This window comes from Cyprinus carpio, chromosome B10 (genome assembly GCF_018340385.1).
Source record: "Cyprinus carpio isolate SPL01 chromosome B10, ASM1834038v1, whole genome shotgun sequence".
Taxonomy (NCBI): Eukaryota; Metazoa; Chordata; class Actinopteri; order Cypriniformes; family Cyprinidae; genus Cyprinus; species Cyprinus carpio.
Window position 1 is genome coordinate 6,664,873 of NC_056606.1, and position 25,923 is coordinate 6,690,795.

The 25,923-nt window shown below is 37.3% G+C and overlaps 2 protein-coding genes across 5 annotated transcripts in view; both read right to left on the reverse strand.

The window, feature by feature from the left end:
* LOC109079148 (rab GTPase-activating protein 1-like) overlaps positions 1 to 25,923 on the reverse strand; it is an 81,954-nt gene that overhangs the window by 23,198 nt on the left and 32,833 nt on the right. For all 4 annotated transcript variants that reach the window (XM_042732259.1, XM_042732258.1, XM_042732257.1 and 1 more), the window contains 2 exons: positions 23,641 to 23,791; positions 1,282 to 1,395 (listed from right to left, as the gene is read on the reverse strand). In XM_042732259.1, the coding sequence (XP_042588193.1) occupies positions 1,282 to 1,395; positions 23,641 to 23,791 (265 nt within the window). The remainder of the gene's footprint in view (positions 1 to 1,281; positions 1,396 to 23,640; positions 23,792 to 25,923) is intronic.
* On the reverse strand, positions 11,918 to 16,949 carry LOC109079145 (probable G-protein coupled receptor 21). Its single transcript, XM_019094309.2, has one exon. The coding sequence runs from the start codon at positions 14,891 to 14,893 to the stop codon at positions 13,862 to 13,864; it is 1,032 nt and encodes a 343-aa protein (XP_018949854.1). The 5' UTR covers positions 14,894 to 16,949; the 3' UTR covers positions 11,918 to 13,861.

Sequence of the window (25,923 nt, forward strand, 5' to 3'; positions counted from 1 at the left end):
AAACTTGCATGTGATTGGTTACGAGACACACGAGAACTGAAGTCTAATGTCTTTAGTGGCACGTTTGAATATGCAAAAGTGCGAATCAGATTTGAAGGCTTGATGGAATACTTACAGATTGACCTACATACCTCAGAAAACTGTGTTAAAATGCCAGCTAATATTGTGACAATTACAAACTGTGGTGCTAATAAACTTTGTGAACTGTGGGTTGAGAGAACTGAATCACACTGTGCGGTCAATATGAGAAATCTATAGTGCTGTATGAATGATGGCGGTAACAGTCGAAGAGAGGGCTGGTGAATTATTAAGAGACGCCCTAAGATGGAAATCCAACCATCAGTCTCATTTCCCTCATCATTTGTGACTTTCACATGAAACCCACTGACCTCATTATTTTAGGGCAAAAATTTGAGATGATTTGAGAGTGTTTTGTATTTATTAAACTGATAATTCCACCATGAAAGTACTATACCGGACTGTAGTACACTATGAGAGACTTATGTACAAACACTTATATGCTTTAAAGCCACCTCATTCAAAGATTGTGTTAAATCTCTCTCTCTATCTATCTATCGGCTGATATACGTCCAATCAATCCAATATGTCTATTCATGCATATATATATCATCTAAATATATATACATTCATCTATATCTATCTAGCTATATATCTATCTATCCATCATTCATCCGACCATCGATACATCCATCCAATCTTCAATATATCCATTTAACCATATCCATCCATTCACCAATCTAGAAATCTATAATTCATCCAGCTATATCCATTCATCCACCCATCAATATAGCTACACAACTACTGACACATCCATCTATATATCTATCACTCATCCATCCAACTATATACTAAATCTATCAATGATATCACTGTCTATTCATCCAGCAATATATCCATCAAATCATCTATACATCCATCCTATCACCTATTCACATATCTAGAAATTCATCCATGTTGTCATCTTTACATCAATATCTATACATCCATCTACATATCAATCATCGATATCCATCAAGCTACTGTATCTATCTTTATACATATAACATTTCTTAAATTAAGTTAAAAAAGAAAATCTATAAAATAAAGGTTTATAAAGAACCTGGAGCAGTTCAAAAGTGCACATTTAACTTTTCTTAATGGTAGGAAATTGATTTTGCAGAGCTGAAGATGATAAATGAACAGAAGCAGAGCAGAGCAGAAGTGCAGAATGCAGCTGAGCAGACAAATTGAAAGCAAATGGCAGACAGGTCATCTGCTCACCTTACAGATCTTATAGAGAGAGTCCTGCCCGTCACCGCCCGTATCTTTGAAGTAGTCATGTGCAGGAAACGTACGGTTAATGTCACGAGTGATGGCACTGTCCTGTGGGGATTCCTAATAAAAGACAAGAGAGAGATTAAGAAAAAAAGAGAAATCTTACCATGAGGCACAGCTAATAGTGTTTAATTCCAAAATATAAAATTACATTGCAATATATAATGCAAAATGTGTGATTTCCATCCAACTATGAACACAAAATTGAAGTGCAAAAATAATGACAACCACATCTGTCTTTGCAGAAACGGACCATCCCATCCTAAACCCTAGCCAAAGGTTGAGCCAATGTTGTTGAGTCAAGCAGGTCCCCATTCGCTTTCATTGTATTTAAATAAATAAAGCACATTTGACTCCTGTCCACTAGAGGGCAGTGGATCGGACATGGTTGAGTAAAGATGGTTTCAATTGGATTGGGTGCTCTCACCCCCACAAAGCAAGGTGGACAACCTGGGGTGGACATGTATGTAGGCGTCACAGACACACAGAGTATGTTGAATACCCCAAAGTCTCAGTCAGCCTATGTGTGTGTTCGAGTGTCAGAGGTACAGTCTGTTTGGTCCCATGTACATGGTGGAGGCCATCTAGCAAACACCAAAGACACCATAGCTTCCTCACTTTGCTCTGTTCAGCTGAAAAAATAGTGTTTTTCTTGATGGACCAAAACTTTTTTTTTCTTCTTTCTTTTTTTCGAAGCTTGACAGATTCTAATCACTGTATGTTTTCATTATATGAAAAAAGAACAGCATAAAAATGTGATTTTTGTGTCCCACAGAAGAAAGTCTTTTCATCAGGACTTCAGATTACCCATGTCTTTCAGAAACACAGATGAAAATCACAAATTTGTCCAAGTGTTTGGAACAAACATCCAAACTGTAAGATGGTAGACTCCACAGAAAAACTGAGGACTGTTATCTTTCACTGGCTCGCTTAATCAGCCAATTGAAAGGACACATGACGCAATCGATACAAGAGCTCCATCACAAGACTGAAGAAACATGTCAAATGTCATGACAAATCCTGTGGGGATGATACTGAAAGCAAAAGACAGACAGGGAGCCACATGCTCTGGAAGAGATGTTACATTACCACTCCACTGGAGTTCATTGCGATCCAGTTTCAATCTATTTAATTTAAACAGGCTACTAGGGATTGTACTGTAAGTTCCTGTGGATTTGAATTATTTAAGATGTTGCTAAAAGGATGACGTGTAACTGAAGAAAGCAAATGTTCTAATTCTATTAAAGGGATATTTTGGCAACCAAACTGTTAACATCCATAGTATGAAAAAAAAAAATACTATGGGAGTCAGTGGCTACCAACATTCTTCAAAAAATGTTCTTCTGTGTTTTACAGAATAAAGAAATTCATACATGTTTGGAACAACTTCAGGATGAGTAAATGATGACGGAATTTTCATTTTTGGGTAAACTGTCCCTTTAAGATTTATGTAACTTACAAAACAGTTTATTGCAAGCAACATGTATTGCATTGCAGAGAAGAAAACTTTTCCAGTTGGTAAAACTTACTCTGCACAACCTCTCAAACCTACTGGTCAGAAATCAGTATTTGCTAACCTTTGTAGTCTTTATAATGTCCTCACCATGTAAAGCTTTCAGAACAACAACTCTCTAGATAGAAAGACACAAAATAACTAGATCACGTTAAACTAGCTCTCTCCCTTAATAAACAAAGTGTGAGCGCCTGGAGCTGCAGACTGTTGACGGACAGCCGCTCCTATTTCTGTCACACTGCAAAACCAGCCACTTTATTTTTCACATCAAAGTGAATGCTTAAAGCCAGCTCGTGATAGCACAAAAATGCTGAATTCAATTTCTCTGGATGCTAAATTCTGCTCTCGAAACTAAGAGTCATAAACAAAGCGCAATGCAATGCCCTGTGTTTATTTCTGGATTGGTTATACAGCAACAGTCAGTTCAACTCAAGGCATCCTTATACTAGTAGATGCATTTTGGATTATTAAAATTTTTTTGTAAGACAAGAAAAAGATGCAGAGAAACTACCAAAGTAAAACACATTTTCTACATTAATATATAGGCTGATTTGTAATACAATATTTCTACATATACTACTTTAAAAACTTGGTTAACAAAAAAAAAAAAAACACAATTTAAAAGTCATATCTTAACTTCAGTTTATTTGGATAATGCCTTCATAAAATAGAAACTGTATCAAAGCAGCATTACATATAATAGAAAAACTAAAAACTAAAGAAACTAAAGAACATAAAGCCTTAAGGCTTCAGCTGTAGTAAAGTGTATCCCCTTTACAGCATATAAATACAGAAAAAAACTAGATAAACTAGTCTACCTTACTAATCAGATGATGTTGCCCATCCTTATAATGTACCAAATACACAAAACATGTTAGAGAGTTACTTACAGCTTTGCAGCATATGTTACAACACTCTAATAACAGATTATATACTTTAATAACAGATTACACAAACATCTATTTGGAAGCTTGAGGGCAAACTGCTGCCTCTTTCTTTTGCCGTTTCAAAAGACAATAATGCAAAATATTACATCGTGCCTGTCAGTTATTACATACTCAAAAAGTAACTCAAACAGTACAGCAAAAGCACTGTGTGAATTTCTGGAATAGTGGGTGTTTAGTGGAACAGAGAGATTTGGAACAACTTGAGGATAAATACATTTAGGTGAGAAGCATTCTGGACTATCTATCATAATTTCAGTGATTATTAAATGTGCTGTCTAATATCAGAGATGCAAGAGAAGAAGAGTAATGACTCATTACTGCACATCTAACACACACACACACACAAACACACACACACACACACACACACAGTGATGTATAATAACACACACACACACACACACACACACACACACACACACACTGATGTATAATATCAGTTGTGTAAGAGTGGGAGAGTTATTGGTCATTAATGATTCTGTTTTTCTCAACACATCAAACATAAATCATAATTGCAATATATGCATGAACACCATTATATTAACATATAAATGCATTCAAAATTAATGGCATCAATATAACTGATGTCACTATGTATTAATAAAAAATCGAATGGGATAACACACTACTGTGCAAAAGTCTGGGGTCTGAAAGATGTTTATGTTTTTAAAGAAGTCTCTTATGTTCATCAAGGCTGTATTTTTTAAAAATCCAATAAAAACAGGAATATTCTGAAATATTACCATTTCAAAAAACTGTTTTCTATTCAAATATATTTTAACATTTAATTTATTCTGGTGATGGCAAAGCTGCATTTTCAGCATCATCACTCTAGTCTTCAGTGTCACATGATCCTTCATCATTCTAATATGCTGATTTGCTTTTCAAGAAAAAAATTCTAGTTATTATCAGCACTGAAAAGTTTTGCTGCTTAATGTTCTGGTGGAAAACCATATTTTTTCAAGATGTTATGATGGATAGAAAGTTCAAAAGAAAAGCATGTATTTAAAATAGAAATCTTTTGTAACATTATAAATCTTTGCTGTCACTTTTAATCAACTTAATGTGTCCTTACTGAAAAAAAAATATATAATTAATTTCTAAATATTTTGTTACATTATAAATCTTTGGTTTAAGCCAATAATGTGAATAAATTATTTTAAGCCATTCTGTTAACAAAAAAAACATATTTCACTTAGTTTAGATATCTGATTACATGCACACCAGACAAAGCATTTACTCTGGTAGAGATGGGGACTCTCCTCTGGTTTTCCCAACTCTCTTTGGGTTATGTATGTCTGGATGGCGGGGTTCAGTCTGAATTCAGGACACCATGTTTTATTCATCCTTGTTCCAGCACAAGACTACAATCTTCTCCAAAAAGCATGATTAATATCAGTCGCCGCGCTCTGCCTTTCTTCCATCACATTGAAAAATGGTGTCAGAGGGAATGGAACAAGGCAATGAAAGCAAAGGAATATGTCTTTTGCTTTCATCACATTTATTCCATTCCTTCTATCACCAATTCTCCAGTCTCTCTTTTGACACACACAGAAAAGTCGCCATAGGCGTTGTAGATTTAGGCCTCCAACCTACCTAATTCACACCATCCCACATGTAATACAAGTCAACTGCCACCTGCTAACAACGGTACCAAAACTAAAGCCCAGGAAATAACCTTCGGGGAACATTTGTTTTCCAAAGAAACGCCAAACAGACCGGTGTGCGTGAGTGCAGGGCGCTCAAAAGCGCTCCCACACATTTGCACTAGCAGCGGATTCCTGCCTTAGTAAGCATACCCCTTTTCAAAGATTAATTACCCTCTCTTTTTATAATTGATGCTATGTTTATGTGGAAGAGAGGAGCCACTAAATAATGCATCTGCAGCCAGCAGCTCAGTAGCTACGCAAACTCAGGCCGAACATGAAGCAGACTGACCCACCGCTCACACCAGCACCGGCCTGCAAGATGAGAAGACAATGGAAAAGGGTCTGAGAATAAACTAGCAGAGGGCTAAAAATAGGTCAGTCTGAGATGAGAGCATCGAACCAGTCTGAGTAGACTGCACCTAACCTGAAGCACGTCTCTGAGGAAGATCAGATCGAGGTGATACAAAGTGTTTAGCCTTAGATTGGAGAAATCAACCACTGGGATGGAAAGCAGGTCTAAGTTAATACCTTAAAAAAAAAGCTTTAAAAAAAAAATATCCAGTTTACAAAGAAATGTACAAATGGTCAAATGGTTTTGATAACGTGTTTCAAAATTAGAAACAATTTAAAAAAAATAAACAAATATTTTGAAAATGTCATGTGTTTTAATGATTAAAAGAAAAGTAACATTTTCTCTGCACCTTAAATAGATTCCCACATCAAGGTATATATTTCAAATGTTTATGTCTTTTTAACAAGTGTCATGAATTTTTAGTATATAAATATCAGTTAATATCATTTGTTACAGTATTCAATATAATAGACAATATAATAGTCAGCTGTACCATATAATACAATATAATAGTCAGTTATAATAGACTACAGACAATAGTTTTTCAAATATTTATAATATTTTAACAGCACTGTTTCGCTGCTTATTTTTTCACCCTAATAAATAATAATAAAAGATGCCAAAATACCCCAAAAAATTGTATTTCAACCTTTTTAATGAGCTTTTTCTTTTTTTAATTAATACATTTATTTATTTATTTTGCATCAAGACAGTTCTCCATCATGAATTCATCTTCCAAACCGCGTATTGTCTTATCATGAATCACTACGGTACACTTATAATAAGTGCTTATATTTGGACTATTGTAGCCTGTACGGGTCGTCACCGCTGCGGAGTAACACATACCTGCGTGACTCGCCATAGACATAAACTTGGAGAAGTAGCTCCGGTTAGAATGTTCTTCCGCGGGATACATGCAATTTCTGTTTATTAACCGCTAGAGCACCAAAATTTACATAGTGCTGCTTTAAAGGAATATTTCCGTATTTATTTTTTTACAGGTATTTCATCAGCATTTTGAATTTTACACTGCATTGCATTCTGTTTTAGAGTTAACGGAAATGTCCGCTAAATGAATGGATAACGTCCCGTGTAATAGGCTGTAAGTACCTTTTCTGTTATTTTACAGATTAATTTTTTACAGTGTAAGTAAAGGACCAAAAAAATGAATAAAGCAGCATTATGTCATTGACCCAAAAGTGGTCTTGAAAATGTGATGCATGAGGAAATGAGCAGGAACCAAGCATCAGGTCTTCAGTTTAAGAGGCACAAAATTCTTCCTCTCAAGCATTTCCATGGAAACGAACAAGAGGAATTAAAGAAAAGCAAGAATGCAAAGAATGGCAGGAAAAGATGAATAATAAACAAAGAATTAATGGTTGAAGCCAAGGAAAATGCCATGTTTTTTCCAAAACTCTCCTTCTCACCCTCCGTCCTGAAACTCCAGGAGAAGGAAGTCTGAACAGGTTCAGGGGTTGTTGGGAAGACACAGTACCTGAATTCTCGGATAAGGAGCCATATTTATGTTCTGCCAATAATAGGGAAAGTCATCCTAGACTTGGAGAAGTGCTAAGAAAACCATGGTGATGTAAGACTGTTTAAAAGTAGATCTGTGTGAACCTCTTGCGTGAGCGCGGTTTCGACTGTGATGGTGAGATTGTGTGTGTGCTGGGGGAAGGCTGCTTCCTGACCATTGTTTACGGTCGTTTTTTCTGATAGGCAACAATAGGTGAAAATGGCATTTTGTTTTTCTTGGGGAGGCTGATTATAAAAAATATAGTGAGCTTGATGAAAGGGAGCTAGAAACTGAGGGTGGGTGAGTTGGTGGGTTCACTGTAGTCCAATCACTCCCTCATTAAGAGGGAGGCAGGGAGGGTCCACATCCTCTTCCCTTCAACATATCACCCACTGGGCACATGTCAGGGAGAACCAGCGCTCTCCTGGGTCTGTTACAATACATTAGTGACTGAAGAAAGCTTTAATGAGACTCAATTGTACACTATATTATGTAAACAATCACTGTGGAAACTAAGTTAGGACACAGTGTTACACTGAGGATATTTTGAAGCCTTTTTTTGCTTTGAAATGGCTGGGAAAAGGGTGATTTTAATCTGAGTAGCCGATTAATCGTTTCAATCATTTCAAACTGTTATTGCCAAGTAGACTTAAAATGTTTAATGCATGAAGTAAAACACAAAAAAATTTTTTCACTAAATGAACAGAATGATAATTAATCAAATTCATTTAAATGCACTAAATGATCAGAAATGATCTATATGATCTACAGTACATGGTCGTTCTTCAAGAAACAAAAATGCTAATTATATTAAAATCATGAATTATTCATGACTTCATGACAAAAAAAATATGACTGCCAGAAAACCATTGCTAATATATTGCTGCTATAACACAGCCCTGCTTGGTTTCTATTTTGGTGGTGTTTTGTTTGGTTGTCCCATCCACTGTAAAGAGCGCTATGGAATTTGTTTTAATTTTTCAAGACATAAAAATAAAAAAAAAAAAAAACCTTAATCAAAAACCACGTCCAATCAATTGAAAACATTAAACTTACAATTTTACAGCAATTTATTAAAAGTTTTACAAAAAATATTTCTAAATATTTTTAATGAAATAACTTTTTCATTTCATTTCAACCATTTCCATTAATGTTCTGGATTCCATTTTAGTTATTGCATAAAATTTCATAATCAAAAGCATCTCTAATTAACTGTATATTAAAAAAAACAATGTATTCTTTTTTTCAGAAATACTGAAAAAAGTTTACATTGTTCTGGTAAATAAATACTGGTAAATAATTTTTTAGAAATATTCCTTAAAAAATGTTTTAATAACTTTATTAAGTAATATATTTCTGTCAGTTTCTTCAAGTTTATTTTGACGAGTTGCTGTGAAGACCTTTCAGTTTCTGTTTGTATATGTATTATGTCTCATGAAGTGACTCTCAGAGGAGTTCTAGAGATCATATTCATGTGTTCATGTACTCGTATATTAAGGCAGCAGAGGCTGAAAACACATTTAGCGTCACGCGTGCTTCAGTGCGAGTGTAGTAAATGAAACCACCATCTGCTTTATTCATTCACAAAGAAACACGCAGAACATGCAGGATACATATTTATAAATGGAATTTTTATGGCTTAATACAGACACAGTCCATATCCCATTTTGATTAAAGCCTTTTGACCTACATTTGATTCATCCATCCAAAATTTGGCAAATTCCGTGACATTCCGCGTTATACAGAAAATTCCATTTTTATGACTGGATTCCACGATTTTCTGCGTTTTCTGCATCACATAAATCATAGGGCCCTACTGTAAAATCTCACTGTTTCAAAATTCAGCTCCACATAATCATATATTAAACATTAACTATGTATGTTGCATCGTGCAGCAGGTTGGACAGACAAATTGCTTGTCACTGGAACCTTGTTGCATTGCTTCTGTCTAGGAAATGTTCAAAATTAATACTACTGCATAGTAAAAGGCTCTTAATGATTTGTTTTCTTTTGTTTTAAACCCATTCAGATTGATGTTTCTGCAATGGTTAGTCTTGGACGGTGTTCTAGCTTGACAAAACCTTGTCTAGACATTTAAAAACGTAAATGTTAAATTTGGTGAGATCTAAAACAGTAAAATTATGCAACATCAAATAAGGTCATGAGAAACGTACAGTACTTATGAAAACAAAGAAAATTCTGACTTTCAATACGTCAGAGAAAACCAAATGTTTAATTTGGCACAACTTAAAAACATGTACTTGACCAACAAATGTATGATGCTGTTCCATTTTTACAGTGACGTGTATTTTTGACGTTAATTTTCCAATGAGATGAACAAGTGCTAATGCAAGTAATTACCAACCAAAGATCATTATTAATGTACTGTCAGAAACGCAAACTAGCACATACATCTACATTAAAAAAACATGAATAGTCACCATACATACACACACACACAAGAACAAGCATTCAAACATGATAGGATAAGATCACATTTATTTCCTCAGTGCAGATATACCAGAATATAAATATATTATTGACAATTATTTTCTAAAACATGACATCATTACAAAATTTGCGGTACACCACATTAGTACCTCAGCTACAGCCCTACACACCAGACAACCTAATGATATGCTGAAGAAAATATGGAGAAGCAGATCAAGTTTTCTTTCAGCCAAGCAACATCAGTCAAAAACATTGATAATCCCAAAGACTTTGCAGTGCTTTCATATTCTCTTGCGATAAGAACTGAAATACAATTTGGAATGCATTAAAGTGAAAGGCAAAAAAACAATTCTCTCCAGTTAATCAAATAAAAACCGGACCCACTTACAGGAGGGCAAGATCATGAGCAATTCATTAAGGAGCCTGGCTCAGCAATTTAACAGACTTTTAAACATACATGATTAAACTCAAAGACGCCTGGCACAATCACCACAAAGTTACAGAGAGGAGTGTGTGTGTTTTTGTGCACGGAGGGGTGTGTTCCTCAGGGAGAAAACACACTGTTCCAGCTCAGCCCTCCATTTTCTGCGATGGCAAGGGCCAACTGGGTCCTGCGTCCTAATATGGCACAGTGGAGAGCAAGTCATCTTGGGAGATTTTCTCCCTTGAGAGCACTAGCCCTTGACTTTGATTTCAAGAACAGAGCAGTTTTCCCACAGGAAAGAAAAAAAAAGAATGCTTTGGCATCATAGGGAGAACAAAAACAAACAAAGGCTCTCTGGCATCAAAATGTCCCAAAAGTTGAAAGGTTTCCTCCAGCATTTACCCATGACAGAAGTACCATCATCTATGAAGCGAACATGCAATGTTGACACCCGTGTAGGCAACATTTGAGCCTCATTCTCAGTTCAAAACATACAATTCCATTTGTTGTACATAAAACCAACATACAATCTTACTTACAATATCCTTCAGACAGCAGAAATAACCAATATCTACAGTATCTGAAAATACAGATACGCATGCTTCAAGATTTGGATTTTCACAGCAATTTATGCAGAAAACCCAACTTCAGTTTCATTTTTATAGAAAGAATAAACTGCCGACTAATGGAAAAAGACATCAGAATCAGCGCAACAAACGGTTGGTTTCACAAAATTCAACCGATCCGAATGGTTAAGACACCACCAAGGCAATTTCTCAAGCATGACCATCAAATCTTGGCCGTTTAATTTAATCTGATTCCTGTAAATGAATACAGGGAAGGTTTCTTAGGACAAGAGGGAGGAAGCAGCCTTGGGTGTATCCAGAACTCCAGGGGCATTAAAAAGTCCAAAAAGCAATCAAGACGAATGCTAAAAACAAATTCTTCGACTAGACATGCATCTTTGTTTTATATAACGAAAATACACATCCATGTGTGCACGGACACACGGTCATGTGCGATCAATAAAGCAACGGATGGGTAAATGGCTAACAAATTCTTTCAGCTCTGGTTCAAAAACAGCACTTTGCCAGAGGCTGCAAGATCAAGATCTACATTTGAACAAACAAGCTGGGACACTTGGAAAAAATAAAAGCCCTTGTTCTATTGTGTGTGATACGTTTTCTATCACTCTCCATCTCTATCTAGTGAGTGGAAGTATTGCACAGTGCCCTGCCATAACATGGCAGTTCAGACTTTGTGTCTCCTATCAAAATCTTGACCAAACACTTAAAGACACATAGTCATAAGACACTTCTTCACGTCACAGTATTACAATTATGAAAGCAAGTCTTCAGTCATTAACTGAAGTGACGTGGCATATAAACAAGATCCATTGCTGACAGTCATAAAACTTGTTTTGGTGATAAAATGAGAGCATTTTTCCATGGTGTCATACGAAAAAAGTATTTGGGAATAAGCCACAATACATAACCCTCTCCAATGAAAAACATTCTCTTAAAACAATTTAAGAGAAGGTAAAGGTCATAAATACTATTAGATTAAATACAAAGAGGAATGCAGACTGTTTTTATAATAACATCTTACTACAAACAATCAATCCATTTGACAACAATTAATTAATACATTTTATGGTATATATATATATATATATATACAAACAATCAATCCAAATATATATATAAATAACAAATTCCATAAAAATAAAAAAGAACACAATAAAATTTCCATCAGAGAACACCAATAAATATTGATACTCTGGTCAGCTATGAGGACAAAGCTATCTGCATTAGAAATCATTTTTAACAGTACCATCCAAATGAGAGAATTTATGATCACAGCATGAAAAAAAGACAAAGGGCATGATTTTCAATGCCCTCAATTTTCTTGGCACCTCCACATATGAATTAGGTACATGTATCTATGTCATAAAGATAAATAGTACAGCGCAGCAAGATGCAGTTCATTGTTGTTCTGCTTTTTTGTGTGTGTGAGCAGTAAGCACATGCAGGACTCTTCAGAAACATCTGCTTTAAAACTTTGACCTCTGCATCCTGATTTATCAGTTTCAGAAGCTTTTCTTCTGATGTCCATTTTAGCCATTAAGTCTCCTAATTTGAATAAAACAATCTTTTTGGTTCTTGCCCACATCAGCAATCTTTACCACTGTGGCCTCGTTCATCTTAAGGATCCTGTAGCGGAATTAAGCAACTAACATCTGTTATGGTCATGTGTTTCTGTGTTGTGCTTAACTGCATTATACAATATTTTAAGTGTGATTGTGCGTTTGGACAATGCATTTGGACAGATGTTCCCCATTCCCCTTAACCTTTCATTCCTACTGTACCACTATAACACAGTGGAAGCGAACCAAGCATGGCAAGAGAGTTGCACACGACTGACACTTCAGGGCAAAGGGCAAGTCCAAGAGACATTCTGTCCAGCAGAAACTCCAGCAATACTCCAAGTAGTCAAATAGATTTTTTATTTTTTTCTCAAAATGACTTGCAGGATGGTTAGCCTATAAGAACTGATGCTATAGATGGGTTCCAGCTACGAAGTTCATCTCCAGTGTGATCAAGGTTTAGAAATGAGTCAGGCAGAATAAGTCGTCTGTTTGCTGTTGTATTACTGCATTTTTTTAAGGATGTGTCCTCTGACTGGAGGCGTGGTTATGTAATCCCTTCATGGCTTTAAATAAGCAGAAAATGGGAAGGCTGTGTAATCATGGCATTGCTTGGGGGCTGGGATGGACTTCTGCTCTTTGGGAAAACGGCTTTTTTTTTTTAATCCAATTGTGATTGCTGAAGGTCAAGACTTGTCATGGATCCAAAAACAAAAAACACTAGCAAACATATTCTTCCATTAAGAGCAGATGTAGTGAAAAGATTATCCTCAGAAATTCCAAGGCAAGAATCAGATATTACTAGTAAAAACATAAATAAGATCATGAGTCCAAAACCAGGTAAGCCCTTGGAAGTGCTTTAAAGTCTTTGTCCAGAAGTAATTTTAACATCTATATTATTTAAGGTTTTAGATCAGTCTATCAGGGATCTTTCTTTTTTCCCCTACATATGAACAAATGTAAGCTAGTTAACAGGAGAAACAGAGAATACTTGTTCTCACTGTTCCGGCCACATGATCAGAACTGAAAGTCAACAGTCCACAAAGGGCAGTAAATTTGCCACAAAGTCACTGAAAGACATGAGTTTGCTTTCAAGACGGCATTTCCTAAGCAGACAGCTCAACTCAGTCTTTGCTTTAATGTCACGAATAAAAACTATGATTTTGCATACAGACAATATTGAATGCAATCTAAAGGCTTTACAATCACAAGAATGTGAGTTTTCTTCTTTCCTCTGCTTAGATTTATCCTTGCAGCAAAAACTGCTGAGAATTGTATATCCACAAATACCAATGACAATAGCCCACTCTCGCATATCTGTCCACTTCATCTTTAAAAGCCAAAGTCAAGGGTCCATTTCTTGCTGTCAGGTAATTCTGAAACTATACACATGACCTTTGTCAACTTGCCCAACCTGGCATGAACCCGGACAGTGCACAGATGCCGAGACAAATCTTCAGTATCTGCTTTTAACTTGACATGACCCTTGCCATAAAAATCAAGCTCACGATCTTGCCAAAAGATGGCGTTACACATGGCAAGCAGGGCGCGGAGGTGCTGGTGGATCTCCTAGGGGCTTCTTGGTGTCGCTACGTTGCAGACAAAGCAGGCAGAGGCGCTTGAGGCCTTTGCGGAAGGCGCTGTTCGATAGGCTGTAGATGAGACAGTTGCAAAAACTATTGCTAATTGCCAGCCATGTGGTCAGGAATGAGGCAATGGCATGGTGGTATATCCCTGCGCTCTCTAGTAAAAAGTAAATGATGTAGGGTAGCCAAAGCAGGTAGAACACACTGGTGATACGGAAGAGCACAGTGGCATAGCGTTTGTCCGTACAGGCTTGCTCACCCGGTTCGGGATCCTGTGGGCCGAAGCGAGCTCTCCGCTCGCTGATCTGCCGAGTGTGCTGCCGACAGATCCGAAAGATATGGGCGTAGGTGAAACAAACTGTGAAAGCAGCTGGTGCGTACAGGGCCGCAACAATAAATGCGGTAAAAAGAGGCTGGGTGTCCCAGGAGGAGCACCATTTAAATACATCACCGTGGTATCCCGGCTTGCCCCAACCAAAGAAAGATGGCAAAAAGATTAGTGCCGAGTACAGCCAAATAAGGGTAATGCAAGTACGAAGACGGCAGGGTGTGACCAGAGCAGTGTAGGAAAGAGGTCGGGTGATGGCAACATAACGGTCAATACTGACGCATGCCAGAGAGGCCATGGAAACACTCTTCAACACAGAGACCATGTAGCTAAAAACCATGCAGGTGAGTTTCTCATTCACACCCTCCAGATGGTGCAGGAGGGACAGAGAGGGGATAAGACAGCTGACCCCAACCAGCAAGTCCGCATATGCCATAGTCTGTATAAAGGAGCTAGTGGTATGGTGGCTGAGTAGCGGGGCACAGTGGAAAACAAAGATAACCACCAGGTTCCCGGAGATGATGAGCACTGTCAAGAAGAGAATAACAGCTACTTCCAGCAGGCATGTGTTGAAAATCTGAGAGTAGCCAATGTCCAGCAGGCAAAAGGGTTCTGTGCTTTGGTTTAACTCAGTTGCGTTCATCATGTTCAGGGTGCACTTGGGTGCACAATTAGGGTCCTAGTTCCTTGGGGGCCTAGCTCAGCAAATGCTGCCCAAAGTACGGCTGACATGGGGGAGGTGTCTGTGCCAGGTGCCTTCCATATCTGCAGCAACATGAGCCGCAAGTCCACAGCAATCCTTTTACCAAAGCACACACATGCAGCGGCAGTATCCTGAGAAGAGTCACTTACTACAAGCTGTTTTGAATGGTTGCTTAAATTTCAGATCAAGCCCCAGCAGTAGAGGACATAGACACCCCCCTCTTTTATCAGTCCCCCACCTTTCCGGGGAGAAGCACAGCTGCGCCTGAACGGGGAAGGCAGCTGCCGGCACAGGAAAAAAGCAGAGGAAGCGGAGTCCTTGCCACTCTGATCATAAAGTCCCAGTTGCTCTCACACAGTTATTAGTCCGGAGGATCACACACAACAAAGCAGCGCTGGAGATTCCTCAAAATAATGTAGTCAAATTGTTTATTCCTTCAAATCCCAAAGAATCTGATGTCTTTGCAGCAACTTCAGTCATCCATCAAACGAAGACTGGGGAATCTCTTCAGTGTGTGCCGGGCACTCAGCTCCCTCTCATCAACGTGGAGGAAGTGTGTGTGATCGAGGATGAAGGAACAGCAAGTGGTGATTGGCATTTCAAACGGAGAAGGGGCTCTCCAGAGAGAAGCCAGCGTCTGGAATGTAAATGAAGGATAGAGTGGTTTGATGCAGAAAGCAGTCTCTCTCTCCCCTCTGTGGCACTGATGCATCCTCTCTCCTTCCTTCCCTCTCTCCCTCCCTCACTCCGCTGCAGCAGGAGCACTCAAACTCCTCCCACCCTTGGCTCTAGCCAGTAGCAGATGTCAGAGCATGAGCAGAGAAGAGGCATCCCCTTCCCTTGTCAATCCATACAGCCCAACTCCTTCACCCCACTCATACCCACCTTTTTGTCGCTCACAAACATGAAAAAGGCATTAACTTCAGATTTTTAAAGAGCCTCTTAACACTGTAATTCGAATACAAAACTCATATCTTGTGCTTTATACTTCCTTTACACTCTATTACCATCACAATTCCAGTGCAACATCTCTCCCACATACTCACTCTCTTTTCACCCTCATATATGGACACATGCAAAAAACAGTAGGAGGCCAGAGTGTAGCCATTTCCAAGGTCCCAGAACTAAACCAAGTACATACATTTCTTATTAGATAAACTAAAACTTTTCATGACATCATAATTCAAATTCTACCCCTGCTTTATGCAGTACTGTGGCTCTTTTGTTAAAGGAAGTTTGTTCACCCCAAAATGAAAAGTCTGTCATAAATGTCTCACCCTCATGTCGATCCAAAGCCGTAAGACCTTCGTTCATCTTCCGAACACAAATTAAGATATTTTTGATGAAATCTGAGAGCTTTCTGACCCTACATAGACAGCAATGCAACTACCACGTTAAAGGCATCAGAGAATGATACGGAAGAGAAGAAATTGTTGAATAAAAATTATTCCTGTAGCTTCATAACATTATGGATGAACCACTGATGTCACATGGACTATTTTAACAATGTCCTTATTACCTTACTGGGCCTTGAACTTAGTAGTTGTATTGCTGTCTATGCAGCATCAGAAAGCTCTCGGATTTCAACAAAAATATCTTAATATGTGTTCTGAAGATGAATGAAGGTCTTACAGGTTTGAACAACATGAGGGTAAGTAATTAATGACAGAGTTTTAATTTTTGGGTAACACCAATTTTTACCAACAATGGTTCTTCTATACACATTAAGGAAGCAATAATTCAGATGCACTCATTTTTCTTTTGCATTAATTTCATGTGTCAACATTTTATCTGATAAATTAGGTTAAAAGGTGACATCTGAGATTGGCATGTAATTAGAATCTGTGCATGTGGGCAACTGAATTACTAAGGATTAGGGCTGTCACGATATTATATTTTTCATATCATGGTTATTGTGGCCATAAGAATTCACGATATCGATATATCGTGATATCTATAGAAACCTTGGGGTGGGAAGATATCAGTCAAATTATTTTTTGCTTTGTTTATTGAGTTTTTCTTTTTCACCCAACGAACATAAGGATACTGATAAACACAGGGCACAAGTTCAACAGTATGATGAATAAATATTAATGGTAACACTTTACAATAAGATGTCATTTGTTAACATTAATGTATCAACTTACATGAATGAACAATGAACAATAGATTTATTACACAATTTATTAATCTTTCGTTCATTGTTCATGTTACTGTAGTTCACAGTGCATTAATGTTTACAAACACAACTTGTGATTTTAATAATGCATAAGTAAATACTGAAATTAACATGAACTAAGCTTAATAAATGCTGTGGAAATATTATTCATTATTATTTATGTTATTTATATATGTTAACTAATGAACCTTAGAATGACCGCAGATGAGGCATTAAGTGCATGGCACTGCGACCAACTTAACATTTTACAGAGTTTAATGTAGCAATGTGGTCGCTCAGTTTTTCAAAATCAATTTTAATTGTGTAACTGTTAATAGATTTGAACAAAGAAATAAAGTGTTACTACGCACAAGCCGTATTGATTGCAAAAACAAAAATAAGACGAGTAATAAAAACGCGGTACTTATTAAAATAATCACCCTTTACTTAAATATATGAACACAGAAAACCGCTGTTAACAGGTTAATATAACGTTTCCCATTCTATGACTAGTAAAATAATGTCAACTTACTCTGTCAAACACGGCTCTCCTCGGAGTAGCTGCAGCGCTGCGTCTTCTTCTTGTGTGACAGGTGTCAGCGTTAAGGCACAATACTGCCACCTGGGAGCTCAACAAGGTACTGGCACTTGAGTATTTACATGTGGTGTTATCATAAGAGAACTGATTATTTTAAATATTGCGGTATATCGTCACACACTAAATTAACATGATATCGACAATTGTTGCTTTGTATATCACGGTTATCGTCAATACCAGTATATTGTGACACCCCTACTAGGATATTGTGGTATGATTTGTGCCAGTCTGGTTGTAGTAAATGCTGACCATACAGATTTACTGAACTCTGGAGTCTTTTCATAACACAAATGAACCGGTTTTCATTTATATCCCCTTTATTAGTCCCTGTTCCCTCTCACCACGTTAATATTAAAACTATAACACCCCTTTAGTCTCCTTTCCTCCTTTCACTCCCAGAATCTGCAAACACTCACACACAGTTCCCACTTTCATGCATCCCCTCAGACAGGCATATGAGGGGCTAAAAATAGGCCCAACTTGAAAGGTGGGGAGCGGACGACACTGGGCTCATCCATTAGGAGGAGGACAATGAGGAGGAAAGGAAGAAATAAAGAGGAATGGAAGGGCTGAATGCATGAGATCAAATGAGGCGACAAAGATAAAGAAACAGAACTTAGAATAAACGGCATATTTAATTTGACAAAAATTAGGCTCTGAAGGATGGAAATACAGTATCTTCAATGACACCATTGCATACCTGCGTGTCAATCACTTTGGTAAACCACTGAAGCACTCATAATCTGCAGACCGTCAACTCCATAACACAGGTCTGCGATATGACCGAGGACCATATAATACACAATTTGATTGGTGCATGAAATTTCAAACTAAATTAATAAATAAAATACAAATAAAAAAAAAAATTTCTTCTCGTAATCTTCCACTTCCTCTGCCTTCCTCTGTTACATCAACTCTCATCAATGGCTGACATTGCAATCCCTCTTATTTTTAACCAATTATCACAACAGATAAAATTCCATACTACATTTCTTTCCAGTTTAATATGCATCTTCACTTACACAATCAATCACAATCCATCACTGCAGAGGTAAAATGCATTGCGGAATACTTTTGTATTGACAAGAATGAACAGAACTTCAATATCTCACAGTCTACATGTCAAATGAAACTATCTATTCTGACTAAGGTCTATAGGAAAAGATAAGAGAAAGGCAGTCCCTATAGTGATGGGAAGGTGTTAGCCAAGTCCAGCCTGACTCAGCTGCTCTGTGAAAACACAGCAAACACATCCACACATACTCATCCCTTCATATAGTGAGACAGCAGCTTTACATTAGTAGTCAGCCAAACTCTCAGCCTCACAAACCTGGACATCGCTGCTGCGGCAGAGACCAGCCATAACCCTGCTGTATAGACCACCCACAGCCTTCCTCCATAAACCCTGCACAATCCCCTGGGTCTAGACCATTCAGCGTGACATTAACCCCACAGAGCAGCGGAGCTATTTTGGTACAGACAAGTATGCTACTATGTGCCATATTAAAAGGTCTTCTATTGAACATAATGAAGCTCGAGACTATCTGTTCTCTGTTTTGCTAAAGGGTTAGTTCACCCAAAAATGAAAATTAGGCTGTGTTTTACTCACCCCAGAGGCATCCTAGGTGTATATGACTTTCTTCTTTCAGATGAATCCAGACGGAGTTACATAAAAAAAAATTCCTGGCTATTCCAAGCTCTATGATTGCAGTCAGTGGGTGTTGCAGTGCTTCAGTCCAAAAGAAGTGAAATAAAAAGTGCCCATCCATAAAAAAATGTGTCTCAAAGAGGGGTGAACAAAGGCCTCCTGTAGCAAATCGATGCAGCTCCGGGGCGGATGACGTGCGAGTTCGGATTTGCGCATGTGCTGGTGAGTCTTGTGAAAAAGACCATGTCAACATTTGTTAATAGGATAAAAGAAAGCAAAGTTTTCCTCCTCTAGTAAAGGAAAACCAGTCTCCTCTTGGCTTATATCAAAATCCTCCGACATTCTTCTTTACAAATCCTCATTTTGTACTTCTTATTAGTGACCGTTGTTTTGATCTCTCCGCTGCATTTCCACGTGCATCACTTCTGAGCAGCGCATGCGCAAAGCTGAGCTCATACGTCATCCGCCCGGAGCTGCTTCCGGGTACAACAGTGAGCACAAGCTATATTAAAGTGATTATTACGTTAATATGGATATTTTTCTTACAAAAACGCATCGATTTGCTACAGGAGGCCTTTGTTCATCCCCCGGAGCCGTGTGAGACATTTTTTTTATGGATGGGTACTTTTTATTTAACTTCTTTTGGACTGAAGCACTGCAACACCCGTTGACTGCAATGATAGAGCTTGGAATAGCCAGGACAATTTTTAATAAAACTCCGACTGGATTTGTCTGAAAGAAGAAAGTCATATACACCTAGGATGCCTCAGCGATGAGTAAAACACAGCCTAATTTTTATGTGTGAACTAACACTTTAAGTCACGCCTGGCATGGAGATGGATATTTATTGTGGTGTGTTTAGAATGCCGGGACTTGAAGTAAGAAGGGGTGCAGGCTGCCGCAGACTAACAGGCCAGGCTTTGTGTTAGTCGTTTGTTTTTATACACTGCATGGGGTGGTGTGTGAGGAGTGTCTAGAGAAAAATGTGTGTGTGTCTGACCTCTGTGTCTGTGTTTATGGACACTGGAACATCTGGTAATAGTATGAGCCAAAGAAATGCAGCCCTACAAACATGCTCGGGTTTGCAGATGGGTGCAAAGTGAACCAAGGATCCAAAATCTGATGCTTGTTACCATTAATATTCGATTAACAAAAACAAAACTAGAGCCATGTGAATGGGGATTGACTGCAGAGTCCATGCCAGTTTGCAGTGCATTACTGAGTTGATAGCATTTGCAAGTCACCACTTAAAACACTTGTGCATTTGTGATTAGTTAAGATTTGGTGGTAGCTTGCAGTGCATTACTGAGTTGATTGCACAATGAAACCAGTGGGGTCCAAAAACATTGAACACAATGACTGAGTTGGAAGCTGCAACGGATAGACAAAAAACAATACGTCATCCATTTTTGTCCAAACGTTCATCTTTGTAGTAAATTTCACACCCAACCATCTTAGTCCTTTTTATAAACCTAACATTTTAACACATTAAAAGTATTGGAGGGCGATCAGGATTTTCCATAAGAATATGTAACTAAATACCAATGCTATCACACGACCAATTTATACGTATTTTATGAGGTGGATAATTCGTATGAATTCGTACAACCTCGTTCATACGATTTAGCAAAAATCTTATGAATTTGTACGCGTGAGGTAGTACAAATTTGTACGAAGTAGCTTACGTCAACTAAAATATTGTGTGGAATTGTCAGGGATCGGGCTTGCAAATATTAGTATGCTAAAAAATATACATGCTCTACATCATTTGTAAAGCAATGCTGCTTTATTATCTAGATAACATATTATTTAATTATTTTGAAAATGTAAGATTTATATGAAATCACGTGCGCAAGTAACGTTAGCTGTAAAATTTATATGTAAATTTTAAGAAAATTTTATTGGGATGAAGGGTTTTGTTTTTTTTTTGATTGTTTTGGAGATCTGTTTTTTAATTGTTTTGCTTGATTATTATATCATGTAAAATTTATATATTAAGTTTAGTTTAAATTAGTGATAGGGTTTAAAGTATTATATATGTATTTTAATTTTAGTAATTTTGTAAGAGGTTTAGGGTTTGATGTGTTTTGGTTTATAAAGTATTATGTTAAGAGACTCCTCCACTTAATTACGGTGCCACCCGTGGATCTGACCATCCAGAGAAAACTCCTGACCAACCGTTTTTTTTTTTTTTTTAAAGCATTTTTTCCTAAATCCTGAACAAAGAAATCTTTGAGTATTCACAGTATTCATTCAACTCGATGTGTCGCAAGAGCTGTGGCAAAACCTCCTCTTGTCATGAGCAATTCTTCTTAAACACAAATGATAACTCTGGATCACTACATAAACATGTGCCGGTCTTCAGCGTTGCCAGTATTGGATCAGGATATTTCCATGGATATTATTTACTTTTTTTACTTTTTGGTCTGTACTGGTCTGTTTTCATCTTTGTGTACAAGGGAAATATCACCAACTTTGACATAATAGCGAATGACATGGTGGAAAGGGAACGAGTTTTGCAAATCACTGTTGGCAGCAGTCACTTGACGAAAAGGAAGGAGTTTAAATTTTGGCAGCATTCTCTAAAGAAGGACTTTGGTGATACAAAAGTGGGTTTGTTTGGATGGGTTTGGTCTTAAGGGATGTTGTTATATGGGTATGAGATGCCGCTCGGTGTGCACATCAAGTTTATTTGGACTTTGGGGTTGGTGGGAGAGAGGAACATCCTGTTAGCCATGAAAATGCCCCAACACTGTCCTAACAATCTCACACACGCTTTGTTTGAATATTAAGTTTGTTTACGTGTTTGTGGTTGGTGTGAGATCAGTGTAATCAGTTTGCTCATGTAGGATATAAGCCTTTGCCCCAATACGGCTATGGCTGTTCCATGGATGTTTCAGTCTTTATATGGTTATGGCTGTTATGTGCATAGTGATGCCCATGGACAGTCGGTTTACTGAAAGAGAGTTTTAGAGATGCAACATTGAGTAGCATTTAAAAATTTTAATTATACCCTGAATAACAACGCTGCTAAATCAAAAGGAAATTGCCATCACTCATTGAACATTTAATTAATTGTTGTTTAAATTATTATTGCTATTAAAAAATTAACTCCTGATATTTAATGAAGTTGTTTAATTTTTATTGATGTTAAATGTTAATTCTGAATGTGTGTTAGATTTAGATAATAAGTAGTGTGAGAGAAAGTGATGTGAGAGTAAGGGAAGTGAGTATAATTTAGTAAATACAATTTAAATAATTGCGGAAAAAATATAAAAACAAAAAAAATAATGAATTCGGTTTCTTGCAACAGACCCGACGCCCAGAGGGGTGAAGTGTCAAGATTGGTAAATAACGTTGTAAATAATGTTCGGTTTCTTGCACAGACTGAGCGTTTCACTTCATAAGACATCTGGAGCCACACATATTAGTTTTGTGTTGCCTGTTTTGTTTTTTTGAAGGATCACAGGTTTTTTTTTTGCTAAAAATCATCTTTACTGTTCTACTCAAAAGTCATCTACATCTTGGATGGCCTGAGGGTGAGTAAAATTAACAGCCAATTGTCATTTTTAGGTGAACTGTCTCTTTAAGGCCATGTGTCCTCCAAAGCGTAAAAACAATGCCATGTGCTTTTCTCAAAACAGCTAGCTCTGTGCATTTGAGAGCGCTTCAGAGGCTTTGTTTGCTATTATACAGAATGTCTGTGGAAGTAGCATGGCAGACACAGCACAAATGAAATGCTTTTTTAAGCATTACTTTTCATATCACTATTGTGGTAGTCTGTGGGTGCCATCTGATACAGACATTAATACTACATGAGACAAGCAATATTAACTTCTCTATTGTTGTTCAGTAGGATGTGGTGTCAGTGTGGCATTTGTCCTGCCCCTTCTTCACTGTGATTGGATGGCTGAGTAAAAGGTGACATTGACAAGTGCTGCGTTTTACTCAGATTTGAACTTTTTTTAAACTCTCTGTGCCAAGTGGCATGCTTAGCGTAAAACAGACGCATATGTTTTAACATACGCAGCGCTCCCATTGAAGACAACTAAACTATATGCTAGACTCAGGGGGAAAAAACACTTTAGTGGACAGACGGCCTAAGGCGTACTTAAGGTTAGAGACTGAAAAAACAGTTATATGAATAATTAATTGTGATATATGAGAATTATGTTTTGATACTGTGATAATGGTTATGTTGATTTTTAGTTGTTATTTTTGTTAGAATTTTGTGATCAAACATGTCTCTAGTGCACTGAAGTGGAGGATGGGAACTGTACGTCTACCTTAGTGATGAGTGTACGGTACTCCTCCACCAGATGGTCATTGTTATGACATCCGGCCAGTAGCTGCCACACCTCCCCTCTCAAGGCCTCTGGGACACCACTGCGCACCAGCGCCGGGAGCGGTTTGGGTCGCACTGCCAGGTTCAGATGCCTGATGAAACATTACAACTCATGGTTATAAATTAATTACAGTACTTCCCTTTAAGACGGTCCATGAAAATAGTCCATGTGACATCAGTGGTTTAACCATACTTTTATGACACTACGAGAATACTTTTTGTGTGCAAAGAAAACAAAAATAATGATTTTATTCAACGATTTCTTCTCTTTCGAGTCAATCCGCCGCCATCCGTGAGAGTACCATGATGTATGCATGTGCATTCTTCTGTTCTGGTAGTTGTGTTGCTGTCTATGCAGGGTCAGAAAGCTCTTGGATTTCATAAAAAATATTTTAATTGTGTTCCGAAAATGAACAAATGTCTTACAGTTTTGGAATGACATGAGGGTGAGTAATTAATGACAAAATTTACATTTTTGGGTGAACTATCGCTTTACCACCAAATAAATGAGATTTGTATGCTTTCCACCTTTATTCACAGGAGAAATGTTGAAATAAAACATTTTCATAAATTGTATTTTATATATATACTTTTTTATTTTATTTTATCTTATTTAACATTTTTGTTTGTTTGTATTATACTTTCAGTTTTAGTTTACTACAATAATCCTGCTACGTACTGTCAGTATCCTGACAGGCTTCCCCAAGACTTCCTCGAGACTATATACACTGTATGGCATTAGTGATACTCGGCCTGCCACACAGACAAAAGTGACCTTCTGGTATGTAATTTATTCCATAGGACCTGTTACTAAAGGAGAGGCTTATATAAGACAATCTTAACCTGCTAGAGGCATAATCTCTGAATGCGGTCGGCACGTTTACAAGTATTTATTTGTATTTGTTTATGGAATGTCTTAAATGTCACTGGTGCCCATTTCCTTCCTGATTAAAAGGAAAGTGCATAATTCCACTGTGTTGTAATATGCACAAACCGTTTCCCTCAGGGATTTTTACCACTGATATTATCCTGCCAATCACTCAAAACTGACAAACACAATTGGGATTATTACTGCAAACTGTTTCCTCCAATAAGAAGAACTTTGTTCAGTGCAACACATTGCTTTTTATGACATGACATTATACTGTCATAAGCGTGAGACATGTGTTTTGCAAATGCAAAGTCTGTAGAGTCTGTTTTTATTGTATATATATACACATATATATATATATATATATATATATATATATATATATATATATATATATATATATATATATATATATATATATATATATATATACTATATATATATATATATATAAGCATGTTAACTTTGACAAAATTACACTGTAAAATCTTATTCTCTTTTCAAATGTCTCTTCTCTCTATCACTTTTTGGCCCAATTTGTAAGTCTCTAGATTACATTATCATCTTCTTTTGGCTTAGGACAACAAGCAACACCCTAGCACCCTGTGCTATTAAACACTTTAGCAACCAAACATTTGATTTACACTACCAGTAGTTTTCATATTTATTGTCCATTTTGCAAAAAAAAAAAAAAAAAAAAAAAAAAAAAAAGAAGAAGAGGAAGTAATCACAGCAGTTCTGCAGAGAGGATGTTCAAATGTGTCAATTACTCAGCATGAACTCAACTATGAAGGACGCTTACAAAACTACCAAAATATGAACAAAAACTAGAGCTTAAAAGTTAAGTGGTTTGAAAAATACCTTGTCTTTAAATCAAGGGTCTTCGATACACAGCACATTAATTCACTTAATGTAAAAACACACCAACTGTAAATCTCAGCTTCCGAATAAGGAAAGCCAAGGGTTTAAAGACGAGGAAAAGTAGGCACTAGATGCAGATTTGAGCACAACTCACACACAAAGACACAGCTGTGTTCTTCAGGGTGCAGAGACAGTCGCAAGCCTGTAATTAATTTCCTGGGATTTTTAATTGAATTCATCTCGAGGTTTTGATTAACAACAATAGAGTAATAGGAGCGGGAAATAATCTTAATAAGACCCTTATCTGAATTTGACCATTTCTCCATCCCCCAGTCTCTCTAGCCCTCTCTTCTAGAGCTCCACATTAAAATATCTCTCTCATTTCCCTCCCATGAATGAGTTCTTAAATTAGAAATGGTGTGTGTGTGGAGATATTTTTCGGTGGGAGATAGAAAAAAAAAAGAATGTGTGGGACGAGAAGCTCTTGATTTT

Bases quoted from the DNA above. Each gene is read 5' to 3' on its own strand.
- LOC109079145 (XM_019094309.2), bottom strand. From the start codon at position 14,893: ATGATGAACGCAACTGAGTTAAACCAAAGCACAGAACCCTTTTGCCTG.